At 36.7% G+C, this 26,335-nt stretch overlaps 2 protein-coding genes across 2 annotated transcripts in view; both read right to left on the bottom strand.

Annotated features, from left to right (window-relative positions):
- The window catches only part of LOC134659005 (uncharacterized), a 237,202-nt gene that overhangs the window by 98,598 nt on the left and 112,269 nt on the right, over positions 1-26,335 (bottom strand). The gene's annotated exons all lie outside the window — the stretch shown is intronic.
- LOC134659143 (uncharacterized) lies at positions 1,738-25,607 on the bottom strand. Its single transcript, XM_063514772.1, has 10 exons — positions 25,443-25,607; positions 24,777-24,882; positions 23,511-23,596; positions 23,043-23,185; positions 20,448-20,580; positions 18,527-18,653; positions 17,600-17,667; positions 4,717-4,843; positions 2,377-2,501; positions 1,738-2,017 (listed from the first exon to the last, which is right to left on the bottom strand). The coding sequence occupies exons 1-10, from the start codon at positions 25,504-25,506 to the stop codon at positions 1,767-1,769; spliced, it is 1,230 nt and encodes a 409-aa protein (XP_063370842.1). The 5' UTR covers positions 25,507-25,607; the 3' UTR covers positions 1,738-1,766.

Genomic DNA, 26,335 nt, shown 5'->3' on the forward strand with positions numbered 1-26,335 from the left:
TTAATAGTCTGAACTGATGTATGGAGTGAGCACTCTTGTCTTACTTATTTCTCTATGCTGTAGGTTGCTTATTGTCATCATTGTTGATCATTGTCAAGAGGGCGCTGTTATTCTCATGTATAAGGTGTAGTGCAGTATAGTATGAAAAAAATAGTTCCAGTGAAATTCCGCATCATGGCGCGTGATCATGTGGCTTCACTATGGTTTTAAGAGAGCCTAAACCTAACCTAAATTTGTTAGCTATTTGTTAGTAGTGTCAGGATTATCGGCATCTTTAAACAATTCGTCCGTATGAGGGACTTCCAATGCGTCGGGGACAGCCAGGTTAGCCGGCGTAGAAATGACAGGTGCACTTTCCAGTTTTGCGCGCGGTCTTTTCTCTGAAAACAAGGTTGGATTCTTAAACATTTGATAGCATTGCGCCTTTTTCACCAACTTGACATTAATTGACACCGTACACACAGTGACTCGTATTTATCTAAATGTTTGTTTTGTTACTAGGTTACTAAAGGTATTCTTTTGCGTATAAAAACAAAAGCTAGCTACTAAGCTGCTAGCTGTGTTGTGTTAAAGCTGATGTTCGTACGATACAATAATATATAAATGTACGATTATGGCAAATACGTTTCATGTCGTATGTATATAGGAAGTAAATAAATTTCTTTGGTATTTCGAGGGGTGACCGGTCAAACCCTCGTGCAAAGGGTTTTTAAAATTAGAACTGTATGTGACGGGCGTAGAGTTCTTTTTAAATGAAATAAATATCTTGACATTCTTGACGTATCGGGTTTGATCGCTTATCCCTCGATTTATTTTGTCTATTTCAGTTTCTAAATGAGTTACTTACCAATCATACAAATAGAGTATTGAGGAGTATCACAGGGAAGACCGTAAATGAGTCCCTTCAAGTGGTCTTGTCTGTCCAAATTCAAGCAGGAGTTGTCCCTCGTAAATTCTTCGTCCAACCACGGCGCCGTCTATCGGTGAGTAGCGGAAACATTAATGAGTAATAAAATAACAGAGAAATTAAATAATAGAGACACGCTAGTAATTATTATTGCATTTTTTATTCCGCCTAGTAGAACTAAAACTAGTTATTATTTTACGTTAAGGGAACTTCTTGAGTTATTTTACCTATAGGTACGTATTATAGGTATATGTAGCTACGTCGCTACTACCCTACTATTCATTTCTCATGACAGTTTCGAACTTACGTAAATTCCTTTTGAATTCCTTCTAGTCTTCGGGTCTGGAATAGCCTTGTTGTTAAACGGGTTATACCATCCGTATTTAATGTCGTCTGTTGCAAGATCTTTCGTTATATTTAAACGGCCGGATATCCAAATGTGTTCAACAGCTGCAAAAAACATGCGTACTTTACGCTATTGTACACGAGATGGCGCTTGATTAAATATAGCAATCAAATCATGAAATCAATGATAAATTCATTTGTAAAGTTCGTCTAACAAAGATAAGTCTGCACTGACATTGCAGCGATAGCGTATGAAAGAGACACGACAATATCAACGTCATATTTTAATAACGAATTTGACGATTAATGGCGGTACCGGCACACTCTGTTGGTTGCTAAATCGGAGCAGACTGGCTTGCACTTTGTTTTGTTTTGTTATAGAATAAAGTCAGGAATCATCGAGATAGTTTATGTAGCTTCAAACAAAAGGTCGTCACATGAGACTGCCGAGATCGAGATTGAGAAATAACCATGACGTATTGTGCAGTCTGTTTTATGTAAGTGTCATTGGTGTTTAAATATTTAAGTTACTAGCCACTAGATGGCGGCTGTAATAAAACAAACAAAACTTACGTTCCTCCTTATTTTCCCCCATAAGAAGCAGCAACTGCGTCATTATTTCCGACGTCTCCGGATAGGCCAACGATCCATTCATTTTGTTACAGTTCTCGTAAGCGTGCTGCCAGAATAGCAGTTGTTTGACAAGCACGTAGTAGTAGGAGTCGTCGCTAGGTAGCGGTGTGGCTGTTCGCAATGCCGGTGAACCTAAAATATGTATGAGAAAAAAAAACTATCACGTTACCAGAAATTACAAAAAGTCGTCGGGTGCCGAGAAAGTAACATAATCACCCTTTATAGCGCAACATTTGTGTATAAATTCATACTATTCCAATCTTTATTATTTATTCGTCTCTGATGTAATATCACTAGTTGTTACTGTCCGCAAGATGGCGCTATTATCAAAAGTTGAGTACACCTGCTATTACTAACAAGGCATTAAGTTTTCAAATTGAATGTCCTAATTACCCTTTATAAATACATTAAATTTGAATAAAGTGTCTACTCGCCGCTAGATGACGCTATTATTAAAACGTTGCAAAGAAAATTGTAAATAATGGCTGCACCTTGTATACCTTGATAGCAGATAAACTGCATCTTTCTTTCGCAACGGGCCTCCAGGAATATCGGTGGGTGATTAGCGTGCCGGTCTAGTTGGAGGCAGCCATTTTGTTTTACTGATGTTCTGTCTCTGAAAAAAAACATACAAAGTAGTAAATGGGTGTAATTGGCTTACCAAATTATCACCTCGGTTGTTACACATAATTATGTATATATGTATATCACTACATAGTACAAAACAAAGTCGCTTCCCGCTGTCTGTCTGTCTGTATGTAGGGGAAACTGTTGTACCTTGGACATGGTTTTACCTCGGACAGATATGGCAATATTTCCACATTGCCACGGTTATTTAAATATTTCATTTATATTATTTGAAACGTTATTATTAAGTATAAAAAACAAGCTATCAACGAAACTTGAGAGCGGCTGGTAACTCAAGAAAAAAATTAAAATATAAATTGTGTTATGAAAAGTCAGTATTTCGAACTTTACATTAAGGATGATTATTTCATGTTTTGCTAATAGATAGTAAAACTTAATATAATAAGTTAAACTTAAGTTAATTAGGTACTCGATGGTAGGATCATTTCAGCCTAATCTCAATTGGAAGTGCTAATTATCAAGCTTACTTGTCCAAATTTTTTATTTTTATAATTCAGTGTGTGTTTTATAGTTCTGTTATTAGTATGTTCTTTTTGTTTTCTTCGGTTGTTGTTTAGTATGTATAAATTTCTGTGTACCTTACTCTTTTTATGTCTATTTTTTGTGTCGTTGGCGTATGTGTCGTCTCATAGTTTTAAGTCAGGTCCCCACTGAAAACCAGCGCCACGGATTGCCGCGGCATTATGCTGAGTGGGGGTCCTATTTTAGCGTCCAATGTTTTTTTTTATGCCTGTATGTTTTCATTTCAATTATGTAATATGTTGTGGCGTTAAATAAATGTATTTTCTTTCTCTTTCTTTCTTTCAAAATAGGTTGTACCTTGGCCCGTACTTGCTACTTACTGAAAATATTTTTTTTATCTTAAGGTTTCATATTTGCCGTATTTATAATTATTAGTTATATGCGTTATAAGTTACCAAGTAATCAATTTTAGAAACAATGCATAAAATGTTTTAGGCAAAAATAAAAAAATACCATTGCTAAGTATATTTTTCGAAGGTAATTGTACTAGAAAAATCTATTCAACAATGGCGTAAATATGCTAAAAATATCTGTGATTTCATATAATAAATATTTTTTATATGATTAAATTATAAATTAATTAATTAAAATTATCATGTCCGAGGTACAACGGGAAATGACCAAGGTACATCAGGGGTGTTGTTCCTTGGACACTTTTTCCTTTTTTTTTTCGTCAATGTATCTCATCAAAATAAATAAACTGATCTTTAAATTTTATACTGTAATAGATAGTTTATTAATGTATCTTATAAGATTCGGATAAACAATAATTCTACAGCCATTAGTTTTTTTTTCTAAAATTCATAAAAGAAAAAACTGTCCGAGGTAAAACAGCTTCTCCTACCTACGCTTAGATCTTTAAAACTACGCAACGGATTTTAAGGTTTTTTTTTTTAAATAGATAGAGTGATTCAAGGGGAAGGTTTATGTATAATTTGTTAACCCGTGCGAAGCGGGGCGGGTCGCTAGTATAAACATATTTTATGGTACATTGTAAACTTAGATACATAAAATAAAGAAACAGAGATAGGCATCTAGATGTAGAGAGAGACTTCGCGCTGACGAGAAATTCTCTCTTGGCAATTCTACGGTGGCTGGGTTTCCCCTATTTTATGACGTGATAACGGAACGTCTTATAAATCGATGAACACCGGTAGCATGCACGAAAAAGGTGTCACGTCGTGGATAGATCTCGGTGTTAACGGTTATGGACAGATCTCCATGGTAACGTATAAAAATATGCAATTCTTCAATGTTTTCTTAATGACGTTATCGCGCAAAATTATCGTCCGTAAACTGACTTTACAGACAAGACAACTATTTTTGAAGTGAAAACTTCTTTAGCAGCGCTGTGCACTTTTTGAGGTGGGGAAAAAATGTTAAACTCGCGAGAGATCATGTGACCGTAAGACGGACCTGTTACATGTAATGTCATTGAGTTTTTCTTTATTGATTTAAATGCCATCTAGTGAGTTTCGCTCTAACTGGTATTAATATAACTCGAGTACTAACAGTGATGTGCTTAGGGGGTTTCAAGTAATGCGACGAAATAACGCTAGATGGCGTTAACCTCAATTATACATAGTGCATTTTGCACTAGTCTTTGAGTTTTCACTTCTGCCGGCACTCCCTGAGTGCAACCCTTTTTTTTTATTGATTACCTCATAGGTGGCCACACGGCTTTGTCCACGTCGCTGTAAGGGCTGGCCAAGAAGATGCTAGCCCCCGAGTCCACCCAGCTCCATTTCCCGAGCTCACCTCTCGCTCCCACCCACGCGTTCTCGATGCCTGTGCAGTTTCAAAGAGAATAGGGTATTTGACTACTAGTCCAATCAGTTTCTTTTTTCGAACTGTCAAAATAGACCGCGAGCCACGAACAGGTTTCCATGACCAATCGCCTCCCAGGCGATAACTCCTATAGTGGTTAACGGCTACGTATGATGAATCCTCGTGGACGTCAGCTGCCGCTCCGTTGGTGGGTTGAGGAATGGCAGCCACCGAAACACGTAAAAAAAAAAAATATTTTCAGTCATCGCCTCCCGTTTCATACTTTGCCAGATGATAGTTTAGGTGCTATTGTTAATAAAAACAATCGTCAGCCGGTTGTATCGCGGTGGAAACACCGTCAGCTGGTCACATGAACATGTAAAAAAAAATTTTTTTTTCAGTCATCGCCTCCCGCTTGATACTTTGTCAGATGATAGTTTAGGTGCTATTGTTAATAAAAAACATCGTCAGCCGGTCGTATCGCGGTGGAATCACCGTCAGCTGGTCACATGAACATGTAAAAAATTTTTTTTTTTTCAGTCATCGCCTCCCGCTTGATACTTTGTCAGATGATAGTTTAGGTGCTATTGTTAATAAAACAAATCGTCAGCCGGTTGTATCGCGGTGGAATCACCGTCAGCTGGTCACATGAACATGTAAAAAAAAATTTTTTTTTCAGTCATCGCCTCCCGCTTGATACTTTGTCAGATGATAGTTTAGGTGCTATTGTTAATAAAAATAATCGTCAGCCGGTTGTATCGCGGTGGAATCACCGTCAGCTGGTCACATGAACATGTAAAAAAAAAATTTTTTTTCAGTCATCGCCTCCCGCTTGATACTTTGTCAGATGATAGTTTAGGTGCTATTGTTAATAAAAAAACTCGTCAGCCGGTTGTATCGCGGTGGAATCACCGTCAGCTGGTCACATGAGCATATCAAGCAAATAAATAAATAAATAAAATCTAATATATGTTCATGTGATCCAGATGTGTTTTTTAATTAACAATAGCACCAAAACTATCATCTGACAAAGTATCAAACGGGACGCGATGACTGAAACCAATTATTTAGGTCTCCGTGCCTTCGCTTGAACCACTTACGAGATAACACCCTTGTAACTCAGACTAGGGCTTGCGATATCCGCCCATTTTTCGTATCCGGATATTTGGAATATTTATTATTTTAGTATACGGATATCCGGATAAAACGGATAATTCGAATACTTACTTTTTATTTCATAAAACCCAGATGAATTTAATAAAAACTGTAATATAATACAATTTTATCTACACACATGTCATTAGTGCTCTATAATGCGTTCAGAAACCGTAGGAAATGACCAGCTTTATTACAACTAATTTTACTATGAGAACTTTCTTATCTGTGGTAGTAGGAAAATTTGTACTTTAATGTACATAATGTTATAGATTGTTGTAAGGTTATGAGTTTAAATTTGGAACAGCAGTCAATACTCAAGTGGGTCTCTATTCTAGTATCCATATAGGTATTAAAATAGTTATCGATACGAAACGTCAATTTAGTATGTTTTTTTATTATAAACCGCATGATATTTGATCTCGAGTGACATGAGATTAGGGACTTCATTCTTTTGTCTAGTAATTTAAAAAAACTACGGATGCGTGACATGCTTGAAAAATGTTCATTCACCGCCATTTGATCTTTTAATTCGTTTTAAGTATGTGTTTAGATAAAGTAGTGTATGTAACTGTACATAATTAGGTATTAAAACACTCGTGTGATCCTATTAAGAAACTCACTACCGTTCGTTTCTTAAACCCACGCTCGTATTTTAATGCCTCTCATTATGTAGCAGTCACATAAACTACTATTATGTACACAAGGCTGCGTACCAGCAAGTATTAAGCTATTTATGGCGTTCTACCTTTTCGCCGATGATTTGAAGTTGATGTGCAAGTGCAAACATACAGCTGGTGTAACCGCGCGTGAAGTTAGGTTAGTTAAGTTAGTACCTACGAATTATTGTGTTGATTTGCCACGTAATGGCAAAATTAAATTATATTCTCCAAAAACTAAAAATGAATTTCGGCAAAGATTTCATACACAACCTTTAATTGCCTGACTAGATTAGATATGGTTTTTCGAACAGGTGATACAAACTATACCACTACATAGTATAAAACAAAGGCGCTTCCCGCTGTCTGTCTGTCTGTCTGTCTGTATGTATGCTTAGATCTTTAAAATTACGCAACGGATTTTGATGCGTTTTTTTTAAATAGATAGAGTGATTCAATAGGAGGGTTTATGTATAATTTGTTACCCGTGCGAAGCCGGGGCGGGTCGCTAGTTAGTAATAATTTACTAGGTTATGGCGATACTTCAACTCTCAATTTAATATTGGCAGTCTGCGCTGCGAAATTCATTTCTTGATAGGGGTTTTGATAATATTTAGAGAATCGAATATCTTCTAAGTGTTAGTCCAGTCTCTTCTTGTTGAGATTTTACATTGCATTTAAAGTCAATCAAGGTTTTCATTACAGATTTATTCAAATAGAAAATGCTAAAACCTTCTTTATCGTCTGCTAAACCCTACTGCATTTCGTTCGGCAGTTCAATATCAACCGAAGTCCTCCTCCGTTGGACTCGTTTTAGTTCTGTTCGCCCTTTGTTAATAACGTAAGTATTCGGACGCTAACAATAATAACAGCAAATCATGTTTGACAAGAACACGGTACAAAGTACGCTCAAAGTTACTTTTACGGAGCTAGGTCGATCTGCATAAGAATATCGACGAAGAGTCGGCAATCAAGAAGTAATATTTCAATAAACAGTTTATATAACGTAAAAATGTATCCAAATAAATAAAATCAACCGAAAACGTGAATACTATTATAAATTTCAAAGTTTTTAAGATAGTTTTCTTAAAATTTGTAGTATCACTTAATCTAAATACGGATATTAAATTGGACGGATATCCGGATATCCGGATTGCAAGCCCTAACTCAGACATAATCAAGCGAATTCATCAACTAGTAGCGACATTTATCGCGCCACTCAAGTAATAATACCGCCCGGTTGCCAGCACTCGGCTGCTTTCACCTCGGTACCATATAAGCCGGCAAGGCCCTTAGCGGTGGTTCAAGCTTCGGCAGGAACCTAAATATCCGTTTTTTACCTTTCGGGGGAAAACGGTTCTATTTAGGTCTCCGTGCCTTCGCTTGAACCACTTATACGTGTTTAAACCTCTGCCGGCGCGGGCCCGGGCGTACTGTGACTGTTAATATTTATGCAAAAATCACATAATGAGAATATGGGCCTGAAATTTATTCCGTATTGAAATAATAAAGGATTGTTTGCGTCAACCTTTAAGTAGATTTTCATCATATGGATTTACCGATAGATGAGACAATTCTTAGCACTGACTTGCCACATAAGTTAAACATTGCCACTATAAAACTACTTGAATTTTTATATAAAACAAAACGGTTTGACTATTACTTGAATGACTTTTCCTTAAATTATTATTAAAGACATAATCTTATATGAACCCGAATGTACTATCTTACGCAAATAAATAAATTATGAATTTAGTACGTGTAGGTTGTACACATTTTTGTGTAACCACTATCTGAGTAGTAGTTCTGATGCTTGTAAAATAAACCTCATAAGTGAATTTTACATCAAACCCGTTCAGACTACCTCTGATGCTTTCTTTACAACAACCCACTTGGTGATAAAAAGGTTTTGTTGTATTATGTAATGATATTATTTTAAGAAAATAATTATAATAAAATACTACTTGTCTGTTGCTTAACCACAAATAATAGCACTGCCGGCCCATCGAAAAACCTGTTTTAAATTTGTAACTAATAGGAAAAGCTTGGGTCCTCTTTTAACATATTTTCTATAAGTTTAATGTAAATTGGTAACTTGTATCATACTCATACTCATACTAATACTTTATTGGTAATAGGTGATTACATGTCAACTTACATAGCTAGTACAAATAATAGGGATGTAACGATACATGATTTTGCCGATACGATACCGATACCGATATTTAAAGTAAATAATCGGCGATACCGATACCGATACCGATATCGATAGCCTGGTAGTTAGTTAATAAATCAAATAAAATTCAATGTTAATAATTTATTGTTAAATGAGAAAAATACTAAATTTATTAAGTTTGTCACTAGTAGTAACGTTAGGCATGTGCAAACAAGTGTCATTGTGAAGGATGAGGAATTCGAATTAGTTGATAGTACAGTTTTTCTTGGTATAACTTTAGATTCTAAACTCCAATGGGGTCCCCATATTGCTACTCTTTCGAATAGACTGAGTTCTGCAGCTTTTGCAGTGAGCAAAATCCGTCAGTTAACTGATGTGAAAACAGCTCGATTAGTATATTTTAGTTACTTCCATAGCATTATGGCATATGGTATTTTACTGTGGGGTGGTGCTTCAGAGATAAATACCATTTTTGTTCTGCAGAAGAGGGCTATTCGAGCAATATACAAAATGAACCATAGAGACTCACTTAGAGATAAATTTAAGGAAATTGACATAATGACAGTGCACTGTCAATACTTTATGAGAATATTCTGTATGTACATAAAAAGATTGTAAATTTTAGAAAAAATTGTGAAATTCATAATATTAATACTAGAAATAAACATAAGCTCGCAGTGCCCTTCACTCGGCTCCATAAAATTAAAAAACCATTCATGGGTAATTGTGTGAGATTTTATAATAAACTTCCAAACCATATTACTGAATTATCTATTATTAAATTTAAGAATGATGTAAAGCGTAAACTTATTTCTAAAGCGTATTATACTATACCACACAAGACTACATGAATGATAAAACAACGTGGGATTAATTTTTATTCGAAATGATTATTTATTTATTAGGTATATTTGATTAACGATGAGGAAATTGATATTCCGAATATTCCGATGTTTGTACTTCTTTTGTGTTTTTTATTTATTTGACATTTAGATTTTATTCTAGAAACATTCTAGACTAGTATTTTTTATACAATTTTTTTTTTCATTTTTGACGATCCTTTTGTGAAATTCTTAAATTTGTGTTAAATTAGATTTGTATAATAATCCAATATTATTATGGAATAATAACATCAATAAATTGCTCCGATAATTAGCTTAAGATAATTTATAAGTATGTTACGATTCATAAGTGCTTGTTGCTAGGCCTACATGAATAAAGTATATTTTGACTATTGACTATTGAAATAAATTAATAATTATATCCTTTATATGCATAAAACATACTTATGTTCAATAGACATTTGATTTTAAGAAGTGTGAAAAACTGAAAAATAAAAACAAAGAAAAATATATTCCTATTAGCAAAATAGCACGATTATAGCAGCTTCACTGTTACGTTGAGTAAGTAATCTATCGTAGTAAAACTTACGTAAGTTTTGACACATCAAGTTAAAATTGAGGTGAAGAATATTCTTGCTCAATAAAATACCTTACTGTGGGTTGTTTACATTTTGTTATGATATCGGGTGTATTTAAATCGGCGATGCCGATATATCGGCCTGCCGATTATATCGGCCTGCCGATTATATCGGCCGATATATTGTATCGGTATCGGTATCGTTACATCCCTTTGTCAAATAACATAATAGGTGAGGGTGGGGAGGGTCGATCCCTAGGGGACACTTGGTAAACTTCATTTTTAATCAAACCAAACGAGATACAATTTTTTGCGCTGGTAACACTCATTCATTCGTTCCTAACTTCACGTTCTGTCATGGCACTGTATCGGAAAAGTCAGTGGTTCAAAAATGGCGGACGGTGAAAGATTTTCTGCGTACTATATTCAATTTTCGGTAAGCTTTAACTGGATTTTTTATAATATGAGATGGAAATGATATTAGTGAGTGTGCTTACTTTATTTGTTGTTTATTGAAGTGATGATTAACTTGGATTACATTGATATACGCGAACATATGTTTCCAGTACGGCACGTTTTATAATCTTACTATGTATGGGGAGACTTTGTCTTTTTCTTCAGGGGAGATATGATCATGATCATGTCACCCCCAAAGCGATCAAGTATACATTGTAATAAATTTACTTACGAAATGATTCATAGAGCTATCATAAATATTTTCTTTTCTTTAGTAAATCATGCCACGAAAGTACGACCAGAGAAACACTGATTTTAACTTTCAAGGTTTTTGACTCATTATTGTTTATTAAAACGGAATTTAATGGCGTATAATTCAGTTTTTAATTATACAACCGACTCCGAAAACGGAATTATCCCCGTGGCCTTTGAAAAGACTGACTAAAGTTGACATCAACATTTTACGAACTACCCGTACTTGGTCTTTTCTATCAAGTTAAACGTTTTACACACAGGGGATGTTACTCGGTCGACAAAAAACACTTATAACGATATTTGGTTTTCAACCGGCGATATTTGTTTTTATGGATGAAATGCTATTTCAATGGCTTTCCGACCTTATGTACTATAGAACCGACGGTCCATAGAAAGGATTTTAGGATTATGCAGCTCAAACACCGTCCTCGAAACGTGAGCAGTAAATTTCTAAACTTATTTATTATAGTAAACAATAACGACCAGTGATGGGTAAAAAAATAAAATTGCTGTAGGTATCTGACGCTAAAAATACCTTCATAAGAACTTTAAAAAAATGAGCTTGTTACAAGAAATTGTATGTTAATAACTTAGATTTTTGTTTTTTTTTTGGTACAAAAATTGATTCCCTATTTTATGTTGTTTTATGGATAATACGATTACATTGTTTTTTAAAAGTATAAGATTATGGATTAATATGTGTTTGATATCTTCATATATTAATTTTCTGTAGATAAAGTGAATAAATTAATGTAGATACTACCCTCTAAATATGACATTCCCACTTAAAATCTTTTTACCAAGTGTCCCCAAATCTGGAAGACTTGATCCCTTCGGCTTAGACATCTGATTACCGGACATACAACTTCAAAGCATGGAAGATGCAATATATATATGTTTGCTGTGTATTTTACAAATTATAGATGCATTGCTAATAGCGATCCGAGTTATATAATCAATGAGAATCTGGTATGGGGAGACATGGTAAAAATATGTTTACCATGTGTCCCAAGAACCAGGGTCACTTGATCCCCCTAGGATCAAGGCTCCCGACCAGGGGTAAACAAGTCTCCCTTACATAGGGGACACATGGTAAAAGTCAACAGTATGGGTTTTCATTAAATAATGATCTAATTTATTGCACAAATCTGTTCTAATTCAAACTATTAATGAAGAGATAAATTCTGAGTCGTATGGTGTATAAAGTTTTTCAATACTACAAATAGTTAAGAAAATGTATGCTAAAAACAAAAGTTCCCCCTCCCCAGTTTCCCCTAAAAACAAAAATTACAAAGTATTCTAAATATTAAAGTTGATTCGCTACTTGCGTAGTTTTATATTTTCATTCATTTACGTTAATATTTCGCAGTCAGAAATTCTTCTATATTATAGAACGACCGCTCAACAAGCCAAGTTTTAAGTTTGTTATTAAAGAGTAACAAACTAGGTGCGTCTGTTATTATTGCTGGACGGTTATTATACACGGAGGGGCCCATGACGTGTATAGTTTTTGCTCTCTTTGCTAAGCTACGGGGCACCGCTGCTAGTTTTTGTCCGTATCGTGTAATCCGGTCGCTATTGTCGGCCCGTCTGGGGTATTTATCTAAATTCTCTCGCGTGTATAAGGCTGTTTGCAGTATCAATAGACCCGGCAACGTGATAATAGGTCAGATGTAATGTAATATGTTTTTTTAATACCCAAATATTGACATTATTTAGATTTGGACATTAATAGTTATTGACTAGGTATACCAGCTTTATTTGTACATAGCCCATTACATAAGGACAACATATTCCGTAAATGTGTAAGAAATTATGTACATGATGTGTTTATTTGCGAAAATAATTTAATATTATTTCGAATCGAGCACTCCTCTGCCTAAAAGTAGCGTCAGAAGTGAAGAAGACAATACGCTTCACGATTTAATGTATACGTTATTAACTAGTAACAATTCTCAGCAACCTAGTAATAGTTTCAACTGAGCCGATGCTACATCCTATAGAGGTACCTTAAGTCAACGCACAGTATCATAGATATAAAGATACACCAAGTCAATAACTATTATTGTATAAATATTGACAATATTTGGGTATTTGTCCACATTAAAAAACATATTACATTACATCTGACCAATGATACATCTTACCATTTACATTAAATTGATAGAATACGTTAAACCAGAGAGGACCCAAGCTTTTCCTATTAGTAACAAATTTAAAATAGTTTTTTGGATGAGCCGAAAGTGCTATTATTTGTGTTTAAGCAATAGACAAGTAGTATTTTATTAATATTTTTTTTGTGAAATAATATCATTACATAATACAACAAAACCTTTTTATCACCTAGTGGGTTGTTGTATCATCAGAGGTAGTCTGAATGGGTATGATGTAAAATTCACTTGATGAGGTTTACTTTACAAGCATCAGAACTTCTACTTCAGATAGTGGTTACACAAAAATGTGTACAACCTACACGTACCTACTTATAATTCATAATGAATTTATTTGCGTAAGATAGTACATGCAGGTTCATATAAGATTATGACTTTAATAATCATTTAAGGAAAGGTAAATCAACTAAAAGTCAAGCCGTTGTTTTATATAAAAATTCAAGTACTTTTATAGTCGCAAAATTTATCTTCTGTGGCAAGTCAGTGCTAAGAATAACCTCATATATCGATAATTCTAAATGATGAAAATCTACTTAAAGGTTGACGCAATCAATCCTTTATTTATTATGTCAATACGGAATACATTACAGGCCCATATTCTCATTATGTGATTTTTGCATAAATATTAACAGTCACAGTACGCCCGGGCCAGCACCGGCAGAGGTTTAAACACGTCTCATAAGTGGTTCAAGCGAAGACACGAAGACCTAAATAGAACCGTTTTTCCCCCGAAGGGTAAAAAACGGATATTGAGGTGAGGCCGACGCTTGAACCACCGCTAAGGGCCTTGCCGGCTTATATGGTACTGAAGAGAAAGCAGCCAAGCGCTGGCAATCTCGTAAGTGGTTCAAGCGAAGGCACGGAAACCTAAATAATTGGTTTTAGTCATCGCGTCCCGTTTGATACTTTGTCAGATGATAGTTTAGGTGCTATTGTTAATAAAAAACATCGTCAGCCGGTTGTATCGCGGTGGAATCACCGTCAGCTGGTCATATGAACATATATTAGATTTTATTTATTTGCTTGATATGTTCATGTGACCAGCTGACGGTGATTCCACCGCAATACAACCGGCTGACGATGTTTTTTATTAACAATAGCACCTAAACTATCATCTGACAAAGTATCAAGCGGGAGGCGATGACTGAAAAAATATTTTTTTTTTTACATGTTCATGTGACCAGCTGACGGTGATTCCACCGCGATACAACCGGCTGACGATCTCTTTTATTAACAATAGCACCTAAACTATCATCCGACAAAGTATCAAGCGGGAGGCGATGACTGAAAAAAAAAATTTTTTTTACATGTTCATGTGACCAGCTGACGGTGGTTCCACCGCGATACAACCGGCTGACGATTCTTTTTATTAATAATAGCACCTAAACTATCATCTGACAAAGTATCAAGCGGGAGGCGATGACTGAAAAAATATTTTTTTTTTACATGTTCATGTGACCAGCTGACGGTGATTCCACCGCGATACAACCGGCTGACGTTTTTTTTTATTAACAATAGCACCTAAACTATCATCTGACAAAGTATCAAGCGGGAGGCGATGACTGAAAAAAAAAATTTTTTTTACATGTTCATGTGACCAGCTGACGGTGATTCCACCGCGATACAACCGGCTGACGATTCTTTTTATTAATAATAGCACCTAAACTATCATCTGGCAAAGTATCAAACGGGAGGCGATGACTGAAACCAATTATTTTAAATTTTAGATTGTATTTATTTATTTGCTTTATAAATTCATGTGACCAGCTGACGGTGATTCCACCGCGATACAACCGGCTGACGATTTTTTTTATTAACAATATCACCTAAACTATCATCTGACAAAGTATCAAGCGGGAGGCGATGACTGAAAAAATATTTTTTTTTTACATGTTCATGTGACCAGCTGACGGTGATTCCACCGCGATACAACCGGCTGACGAGTTTTTTTATTAACAATAGCACCTAAACTATCATCTGACAAAGTATCAAGCGGGAGGCGATGACTGAAAAAAAAAATTTTTTTTACATGTTCATGTGTACAGCTGACGTTGATTCCACCGCGATACAACCGGCTGACGATTGTTTTTATTAATAATAGCACCTAAACTATCATCTGACAAAGTATCAAGCGGGAGGCGATGACTGAAAAAATATTTTTTTTTTACATGTTCATGTGACCAGCTGACGGTGATTCCACCGCGATACAACCGGCTGACGATTTGTTTTATTAACAATAGCACCTAAACTATCATCTGACAAAGTATCAAGCGGGAGGCGATGACTGAAAAAAAAAATTTTTTTTACATGTTCATGTGACCAGCTGACGGTGATTCCACCGCGATACAACCGGCTGACGATTCTTTTTATTAATAATAGCACCTAAACTATCATCTGGCAAAGTATCAAACGGGAGGCGATGACTGAAACCAATTATTTTAAATTTTAGATTGTATTTATTTATTTGCTTTATAAATTCATGTGACCAGCTGACGGTGATTCCACCGCGATACAACCGGCTGACGATTTTTTTTATTAACAATATCACCTAAACTATCATCTGACAAAGTATCAAGCGGGAGGCGATGACTGAAAAAATATTTTTTTTTTACATGTTCATGTGACCAGCTGACGGTGATTCCACCGCGATACAACCGGCTGACGATTTGTTTTATTAACAATAGCACCTAAACTATCATCTGACAAAATATCAAGCGGGAGGCGATGACTGAAAAAAAAAATTTTTTTTACATGTTCATGTGACCAGCTGACGGTGATTCCACCGCGATACAACCGGCTGACGAGTTTTTTTATTAACAATAGCACCTAAACTATCATCTGACAAAGTATCAAGCGGGAGGCGATGACTGAAAAAAAAAATTTTTTTTACATGTTCATGTGTACAGCTGACGTTGATTCCACCGCGATACAACCGGCTGACGATTGTTTTTATTAACAATAGCACCTAAACTTTCATCTGACTAAGTATCAAACGGGAGGCGATGACTGAAAAAAAAATTTTTTTTTACGTGTTTTGGTGGCTGCCATTCCTCAACCCACCAACGTCGCGGCAGCTGACGTCCACGAGGGTTCATCATATATGCCCGTTAACCAGTATACGAGTTTTCACCCGGGAGGCGATGACTGACGAAATTTGCGCCTGGCTCGTGGACCAAAACGATTTTGCTACTAGAGTCTGTGCGGAATGAGAAGAGTCGTCGAATGTATGGGGCCCAATATATTCCACGACTCTTCTCTTTCCGAACAGATTTATATGAAACACTAGCATGTGACATAGCTGTCTCTATGTGTTTGAAGTCTCTAAATTTGTAAAACTGAATATGAATTTGTTCAAGACAGCCAAAGAGGTGTTTCCTAGAAACACTAGGAATACAAATAGGCTTGTTGTACCTAAACAGCAAAAAACTGCTGCTTTTAAGAAAAACGTTTACTGTATGGGTGTCACCATATACAACCAGCTACCAGAGCATATAAAAGATCTGCCATACACTAAATTTAAAACAGCGCTTTTTAAATGGCTACTGGCGAAAATTTTTTACTCCATTAATGAATTTATTGCACATAATAATGTATAAAATAAATTTTAGTCAAATTTATATTATTAATATTTTATTAGTTTTATTTATTACCATGACATACTCAATTATTTTATTATCAATGGCTGGGACTGTATGTGTATATTGTAAAGTTAATTTATTATGCTTTCTATTTTAGTTTAATTTAAGTTAATGTAGTTAGTAATTAAGTTAGTTTAAGGTAGTCGTATGTAGTACAAATTTAATGTATTATAAGGACCCATTTGCATGCTGTCAAAAACAGCTAAAAAGGCTTGGAAATGTAACTTTATAACACGTGTATGTAAAACCCTTTTTATGTGCAAATAAATGATTATGATTATGATTATGATCACAATCAAATTACCTACACTTTATAGTTTTATATGGGTTTTAACATAGAATTGTGTTTAAAAATAACTAGTGTCTAGGTTTCTCTATTAATCTTCTGGTGCTTTATTTCATGCATGGTGAAAAATAGTTTATTTTAAATACAGTCAAATATCCTATAAAGAAGACATAGAGTGCTCACTCCATACATCCGTTTTGTTACCAAAACGACTATTATTTTCGTAGTCGGCATCTACCGTCAAGTAGCGGAGTTATCATTACTGCTACTCGACAATAGATTTCGCGGCGAACGGAAAGTCTAATTTTCAGCTAATATTATAAACCGGAATAACCGGAACTCTATTTTCAACTCCGGGCCTTCTGCTTATAATATTAGTTATAAATTGTACGGTATCGGCCTGTCAGTTAGAACAAAAAGAGGAGCCCACTGATTAACAGTCCGCCGGACGGTATCGGCCTGTCAGTTGTTCGGAACTGTCAAATTTTTGTTCTAAATGACAGGCCGATACCCTCCGGCGGACTGTTAATCAGTAGGCCCCTTTAGAATTTTCAAAACTTACTAGGCCTGGTCTTTAGCATTGTGGTGCCAAGTTTCTTCAGACACTTCATCGTGGCAATGTTGGCTAAACTGAAAACAATTCAAAATCATCACTAGGGTAGAGTGGGGACAATTGATACAATTTGTTTGATGGCCTTCAACTATTTTATTTTTACAGTTAGAAAGGTATGCGCCTATGTTATTAATGATCTAGTGCAAATAAAGATGATACCTAGTAGCAGCATCAAACAGAATTAGTACCTAGCTTACGTAGAAGTTGTTAAACTCGCCCCCTTATTTACTTATGTAACCCCTTTTTAGGGTTCCGTACCCAAAGGGTAAAAAACGGGACCCTATTACTAAGACTTCGCTGTCCGTCCGTCCGTCCGTCCGTCTGTCACCAGGTTGTATCTCATGAACCGCGATAGCTAGACAGTTGTTTTTTTTTTTACTTTAGATGACGAAATATACATAGTACTAGTATTAAAGCTCCGTCGATTGCTCAAAGGTTAACTGGAAGAGATCCCTGAAAGAGATAAGTTTGTATAATGATGTGCATTTATTCATGTTTCTTTTTGTTTTTTGTTCAATAAAGTGTTTTACTGCTACTACTAACTTAACACATTCATTGCCACCCAGCTTAACAAGACATCCGCGCCAGGCCACATTTCGTCATATAAAGCTGTAGTACCACGATCCCGATTATCGGGTCGTCCGGCCTGGGAACGAAATCATAAAATACCCGATAGTCGGGTTTTCGGCACTGAATGTGTTAATGTTAAAGGGCTTCTCTGAGTTATAAATTATAATCTATGTACAGTCACCTGCAATAATATGTTACACAACGAAGGCCGCAAAAATATCTGACACGATCTTATTCGTAGAGTGTCACATATTTTTGCGGCTTTCGAAGAGTAACATATTATTGCAGGCGACTGTACCTATTTACCTCATCTTCCTGACCACGCAATACGCAGCCGCCTGGTGCCAGTCTAACAGGCCGTCGTACATCCGGTACAGACCGGTCCGGCACCGGACCGTCTTCAGCTCCTTTATTAGCTGCCGGGTCTGCGCTTCTGTTTGAAAAATACAATAATTTCTTAAACATATTGCCAGTTGTCGCATTTTTAGGGTTCCGTACCCAAAGGGTAATAAAAACGGGACCCTATTACTAAGACTCCGCTGTCCGTCCGTCCGTCCGTCACCAGGCTGTATCTCACGAACCGTCGAAAATTTCAACTGTCTAGAGTTGAAATTTTCACAGATGATGTATTTCTGTTGCTGCTATAACAACAAATACTAAAAACAGAATAAAATAAAGATTTAAGTGGGGCTCCCATACAACAAACGTGATTTTTGACCGAAGTTAAGCAACGTCGGGCGGGGTCAGTACATGGATGGGTGACCGTTTTTTTTGCTCGCTTTTTTTTGCTTGTTTTGCTCTATTTTTTGTTGATGGTGCGGAAGTAGGGTTGCCAACCGTACTATATTATATAGTATTGTACTATATTTTGGCTCTCTGTACTATATACTTTTGGAAAAATATATAGTACGCTATAATACTATATTTCCGATTAAACGTATGTTACACTTATGTTTAGTATTTTATCTAAAAGTACCATATTTTTTTGAAATGTACTATATTTTTGATGCCCTATTCTGGAAAATACTATATTCTACCAAAAAATAGTTGGCAACCCTATGCGGAACCCTCCGTGCGCGAGTCCGACTCGCACTTGGCCGGTTTTTAGGGTTCCGTAGCCAAATGGCAAAAAACGGAACCCTTATAGATTCGTCATGTCTGTCTGTCCGTCTGTCTGTCTGTCTGTCTGTCTGTCCGTCTGTCCGTGTATGTCACAGTCACTTTTCTCCGAAACTATAAGAACTATACTGTTGAAACTTGATAAGTAGATGTATTCTGTGAACCGCATTAAGATTTTCACACAAAAATAGAAAAAAAACAATAAATTTTTGGGGTTCCCTATACGTAGAACTGAAACTCAAAATATTTTTTTTCATCAAACCTATACGTGTGGAGTATCTATGGATAGGTCTTCAAAAATGATATTGAGGTTTCTAATATCATTTTTTTCTAAACTGAATAGTTTGCGCGAGAGACACTTCCAAAGTGGTAAAATGTGTGCCCCCCCCCCCTGTAACTTCTAAAATAACAGAATGATAAAACTAAAAAAAATATATACCGTGTAAACTTCCACCGCCAAAATTGGTTTGAACGAGATCTAGTAAGTAGTTTTTTTTTTAATACGTCATAAATCGCCTAAATACGGAACCCTTCATGGGCGAGTCCGACTCGCACTTGGCCGCTTATTTTTTTTTGTTATTTCTACCTCATTGAAGAACGCAAACTCTTCGATTGTGGGATATTTTTTGAACAGCAACGAGTTCGCGGCATCAGAATTTTAAACTCCTAAATCTAAAACTTCTGAATGTAGAGCGGGGGCCCTAACGAAGATGACAATTAATCGTCATATTAAATTGTACAACGCGACTTAATCGCGTATTTAAGTTTTAAGATTTACCTCCGACGTTTCGAGGACGGCGTTGTCCCCGTGGTCTCAGAGAAGACTGGCTAAAGTTGACATCAACATCTTCTATCCGCGCGAGTTTTTCGAACTACCCGCACTTGGTCTTGTTTATAAGCTTGAACGTTTGGGCACTAGGGATGTCACTCTGTCGACACACAACACTAACGATATTCGATTTATCGGCTGTCGATATTCGTTTCCCCTTGCATTTACTAACACCGATGTCACAACACAACAACAGCCCCATACAACCCCGTCCTTGAAACGTCGGAGGTACATTTTAAAATTAAATACGCGATTAAGTTCTTTTTAAAGGGTTCTCACCTCTTTCACAGACGAATGGTCTTTCCAGCTCGCAGGGAAGGTCCAGGAACACTCCTCGATCGTGAGACACTCTTTGCACGGCCACGCAGTCGGCGCCCGTGTCTGGGACTGGCACGTGAGTTCTGTTCTGCCACTGGAAAGCCAAATAACGGTCATCATTAGTCATCAATCTAAACTTTCTAAACATACACCTAATACACATACAATATAGGTAAAACAGACAGCCCTGAACAGTCTGTCTGGTCGGTCTGGCTGTCCGTCACTCGTGTCTGGTATTTTAAGAAGAAGAAAGAAGAAAATACATTTATTTAACGCCACAACATATTACATAATTGAAATGAAAACATACAGGCATAAAAAAAAACATTGGACGCTAAAATAGGACCCCCACTCAGCATAATGCCGCGGCAATCCGTGGCGCTGGTTTTTAGTGGGGACCTGACTTAAAACTATGAGACGACACATACGCCAACGACACAAAAAATAGACATAAAAAGAGTAAGGTACACAGAAAATTATACATAAGTACTAAACAACAACCGAAGAAAACAAAAAAAACATACTAATAACAGAACTATAAAACACACACTGTTTTTTTTCTATTTTTGTGTGAAAATCTTAATGCGGTTCACAGAATACATCTACTTACCAAGTTTCAACAGTATAGTTCTTATAGTTTCGGAGAAAAGTGGCTGTGACATACGGACGGACAGACAGACGGACAGACAGACAGACATGACGAATCTATAAGGGTTCCGTTTTTTGCCATTTGGCTACGGAACCCTAAAAACTACTCACAAAACAAATATTTATTATTTTAACAATATGACTATATAAATAAAATGTAAATGTACAGATACTTAACGCCGCACCAACCCAAGGAACTTGTACGAACTTGTACGAACTTATTTGTAAGAAAAAACATTTTTTTTTTCCACGTGTACGTGTGTTAGTTATATTGCAGTGACGTTTCAATTTGTGTTTGTAATAAGTGTGACCGACATTTTGACTTGAAGCCACTCAACGACTTCAGCGAACGGATTGGTGGAGGCAGGTCATTCCAACACTTCGTGGCAGCGTACCGAAAACTGCCACGAAAGGCCGCAGAATGATGATGAGGGCAAACAAGTTGCAGATACCTGGATGATCTGACCTCTGAGGATCTGGAGTTATGAGCCCAGGTTAGCTTATCGTAAAGGTACGGAGGCACCCGGTAGTGCACAATGCCAAACATAAGTGACGCTAAATGGACCTTTTGACGCGTGGACATTTTCAAAATGTGGTTTTTATTCAAGTATGGTGTCACGTGCGAGCGTGGAGGGATATCAAAGCAAAAGCGCGCACAGGCATTTTGTACTCTCTGTATTAACCTCTGGGTACTCGCTAGAAGGCGTGGCCCGTATACTGTGTCACAGTAATCAAACCGTGAGAGGACAAGTGCATCGCATAACCTCACCCTAAGTTCAACACTAAGGAAATATCTTATTTTATAAAGTAATTTTAGCCTGTAAAAACAATTTCGAACTGTGCTAAGTAAATGTTTTTCAAACCTCAATTCCCCGTCCATAAGAAGCCCCAAGTTTCTAGCCTCTTTAACATGTTCAAGAATGGTGTCGTTTATTAACACTTGGAAATTGCTCATAGAAAGTTTATCTATTTGTTTTTTTGTACCTAATAACATAACCTTGGACTTTGTAGGGTTTAGTGCAAGTGCGTTTGCTTGTGACCATTCAGCAATGCGCTCCAGATCATTGTTTAATTTACGTATTCCTGAGTCTACGCTACTTGAACTGCACGAAACGTACAACTGTAAGTCGTCAGCATAAATATGGTAGTTACAGTGTTTGATTACATTAATTATATCGCTGCTATATAATATGAATAATATTGGTCCTAAAATGGAACCTTGTGGTACGCCTCTAGTTACCGAAAGTATTTCAGACACGGCTTTCTTACCATTAGATGCTTGAGGATTTTGTCGTGTCGTTGTCATGTCTAATTTTGAATTTAAATGTCCGTAGTTCCAAATATGTATGTCAGTCAGCCAGTCAGTCAGTTGGTCTATGTCAGGTCGCCACGGAGGTTAGAAGCCACGACAAGCCCCATTTCAGAGCGTGCATGGAAGAAGAGGAAACAACAAAACACATTCTCCTAGACTGCAAACAGGTAGAAGTATACAGGAGCAAATACCTAGGGACTCTGTGCACATTAAAAGAGGCATTTAGCAACCTGAAAACTTTGCTAGGCTTTATGGAGGAGCTGCCAGCCTAGCCAAACTGACAATCGCTATCGATTCGACAACGAAACGCTTTGTGTCTTTCTATCACTCTTCCAAGTTCCATATTAGTGCGACAGTGATAATTGCGTTTCGTACGCTACGGAGCGTAAGCGATTGATACATTGGCTACGCGGCCTGGGGTGGTTAGAGTAGCGCCTCCTCGTTTAATAGGCACAATGATTGTCGATTTGCGGAAAATGCCCAGAAGCACTAACTAAACTAACTAAACTAGCCATCAATGTCGCAGCTGTAGCAGGTTGCCCTATGGGTAACCATCTTACTTCGAGTGATATACAGACAGAAGATATGTCTCTTACCGCAGGGTATTGGTCCACGTCCTCAGGACTACTCCGCCGGATGTCATCAGCTGTGCGACGCAGTTCCAGAAGATTGCCCCAACGGTAGCCAGCTGGATCGTCGCCACCATGTCTCCGAGCACCAACCCATACAGAGTCGATTACTGAATGAAACAGTTTCTATAGTAAAATACAGTTAAAACCTTACATAATAAAATATACAGTTAAATAAAAAGGTATTATGATAAAAGTGCGTCTTAAGAGGGGTTTAACGCAAAATTGTAGTAATCTATATCTAGATAATTTAATTACTAGTTGGATCCGAACGATGCTTACCGAACATCTAGTTAGTCTATATAAATGATTATTTTATTTAATACTCAAAATACACACCCACAGATGTTAATTTATTTAATCTAATCTAGGTACTTAATGGTTGATTTTGTTTCATAAAAGAATAAACATGAATTGTTTTACTATAATACTTACAAAACTGTGATTCAGCTAAAGCTTCAGCAAGAAATTCGGCCTTTTCTTTCGTATCCAAAATCGCCAATGTTCCATTATGGTGACCACTGAAAATACATTGTACCTACATAGTACCTAATTAATTAATTACCTAATTAAAACTATACATCTCTTCTACATAAAGAGAAAAAAAAAACAATTATTTAAGTATCACAAAAAGTCATGTGCTTCGAGAGTCGTTCCAAGTTAATTTCACAGAAAATTTTAAATTAAAGGGAAAATGGGAAAAATCACTATCATGGATAAAATATTTTTACGACGCCTCCCTTAGACGAATGGACAATAGGAAGGAATGGAAAAAATCAAGTCTCAGTTGGTTAAGTACAAATTATGCTTGAAGCGGTGAACTTTTCCAATTTTTTGGCTTGATAAAGAATAGTTTAAATCTGCACAGACTATGCAGTGACAGAATGTGGAATTGCCACCATATAAGGCACATGCCTATCTAACAAAATATGTTTTTAACTCCTGTCAATCAAAATACAGTTAGATTAGGCTTTTGAATTGGACCTATAACTTTTTGCATTTAGTTGCAAATATTTCATTTCAACTTTATGCATTCGAGACCCCAAGGAATGAATATAAATATAATTATCAGTAGTTGCTAGTTTATACCGTTAAAAACTTGTGTGCAAGTACTTACTGAATAGATTAGTAGGTAAGTAAGTACCTATACCAAATATACCTACACAATATACCAATAGGTAATTTTAAGTACTTATACCTACGTGACTGGCGATTTGATAAAGCGATTTATTGAATGTTCACGTATAATTTTAGTTTCCTCTCCGGATTCAATAATTTGGATGAAGTTTTCGTAAAAACTGATGGTAATACCTAACTGAGCCAATTATGTGATTAGTTATGTAGCAGAGCGTCCCGGCACGGCTTTAAGGCGGACTCGCGTTAGAACGGTCCGGGTCCGGGCCGAGGCCGAGGCGACCGACACACATACAAATCTATGACCGACACATTGTTTTCGATACAAAGCATCACGTGATCATCAGCCATCATAGAAAACGAAGTGTCGGACCAACCTGCCAATGGCTTACGCTCCGTAGCGATCGAAACGCAACTGTCACTGTCGCACTAATATGAAAGAGTAGGTAATAGAAAGACACAAAGCGTTTCGTTGTCGAAGCGATAGCGATTGTAACCTTGGCTAGCTAGGCCGGCGGCCCGGACAGTTCTAGCGTGGGTCGTCATTTACCGCCACCACCACCTTACCGGCACATAATCTTAGCATTCTCCCAGGTTATCGGCAGGTTCTGGATGACATATTCCTTGTCTTCATACACGAAGGATTCCCATTTATCCGTACAGGTCTGGGGCACTGAAAAATACATCATGCCTACCTTAAAACAATGATGTATATAGGTAATAATTAACGTTTTGTGTAAAGTGTCTTGCCATTTGTAAATTGCAAAAATATACTTAGCCAAAAAATTATAAACTGCATAAAGCTACAACAGCTAAAATAAATAAAAAACTGGCTCCAGCTCAGTGCCTTGGGGGAGGGTGCCAAGAAGGCTGGTGAATGCCAATGCGTTGCGCAAGGTAAGAGCCAGCCTACTTGTCACCCGTCGCCTCCACGAGGCGCTTCGCCAGCTCTGAGAATACGCCGTGGGCGCCAGCGCCAGGTCCCCAAATTAATTATTCAAATAAATCGCGTTGAACAAATTTATTCTTTACTGGGATCAATGAAATAGTTAAATCAAATTTTAATTATAGTTTGTCAAAGGACTGTCTCATTTCAAACATAGACAGAGATAATCATACAATGTTTGTCAAACACTAGTACTAGCACTCAAAAGAAAAGGATGAGCATAGTTTTTTGGTTCTTATTTACTGACAAATTATACATACATTTCTTAAATCGATTCTTTAACTTACCTCTATACTGCTCATGAAAGCTGGCCCCACACATTGCCACACACAAAACAATCACCAATAACATATCGACGTGCTCATACAGGCCCGTGACAAAGAGTTATGGGACATTTTGAATCGATTTTCAAAATGGTAGCTTTGATTTCTTGCGATTATTTTTCGTAGGGTGACCATGACGTCGTGAAACGGAACATGCTGAACAGAGGGGCTACCGCGAAAGCCGAAAATTGCAGGGATCTTTCCCTTTTACTCCAATGAAGGCGTAATTGGAGTGACAGAGAAAAATGCCCGCGATTTGCGAACTTCGATTTTCGCGGTTATAGTCATAGTCATAGTCATAGTATTTATTCATGAACAATACAGGATTGTGTTTGAAAATACATGGAGAGAAGAATAAAATATAAAAAACAAAAACAACACAGAAGTTGTTTACCATACCGCATGCACCTAATTAATTATTATTATTATTTGTTAGCCGGTTTTGTCCCACTGCTGGGCAAAGGCCTCTCTTTCTTTCTTCCACGCGTCTCGTTCTATGGCAATATTAGGCCAATCTTCCCAAAATACCTAATTAAGTAATACTTAATAAATAAATTGGGACACGTATGAGTTATGGTAACTAAGTACCTATATGGTGTACGACACACATTTGATAGTACCTATGCTTAAGTCGTTCGGGTCTTTCCTGTGGACATCGCAAAGTTAAGAGAATCTACAGCAAAAATGATATATTCTTACATTATATCCTTTTATTTTGATGAAGTCTTTATCCGCAAGCTCGAGTCCTTTTAAGTTGACCTTAAAAAACTCAATAAAGAACTCGACTCGGGACTTAAAAGAATCGAAAGTACCTAACGAAAGTTGTTATGCGCAGGCGGCCTAGCCAAGGTGACAAT

The sequence above is a fragment of the Cydia amplana genome, chromosome 24 (assembly GCF_948474715.1).
Source record: "Cydia amplana chromosome 24, ilCydAmpl1.1, whole genome shotgun sequence".
NCBI lineage: Eukaryota > Metazoa > Arthropoda > Insecta > Lepidoptera > Tortricidae > Cydia > Cydia amplana.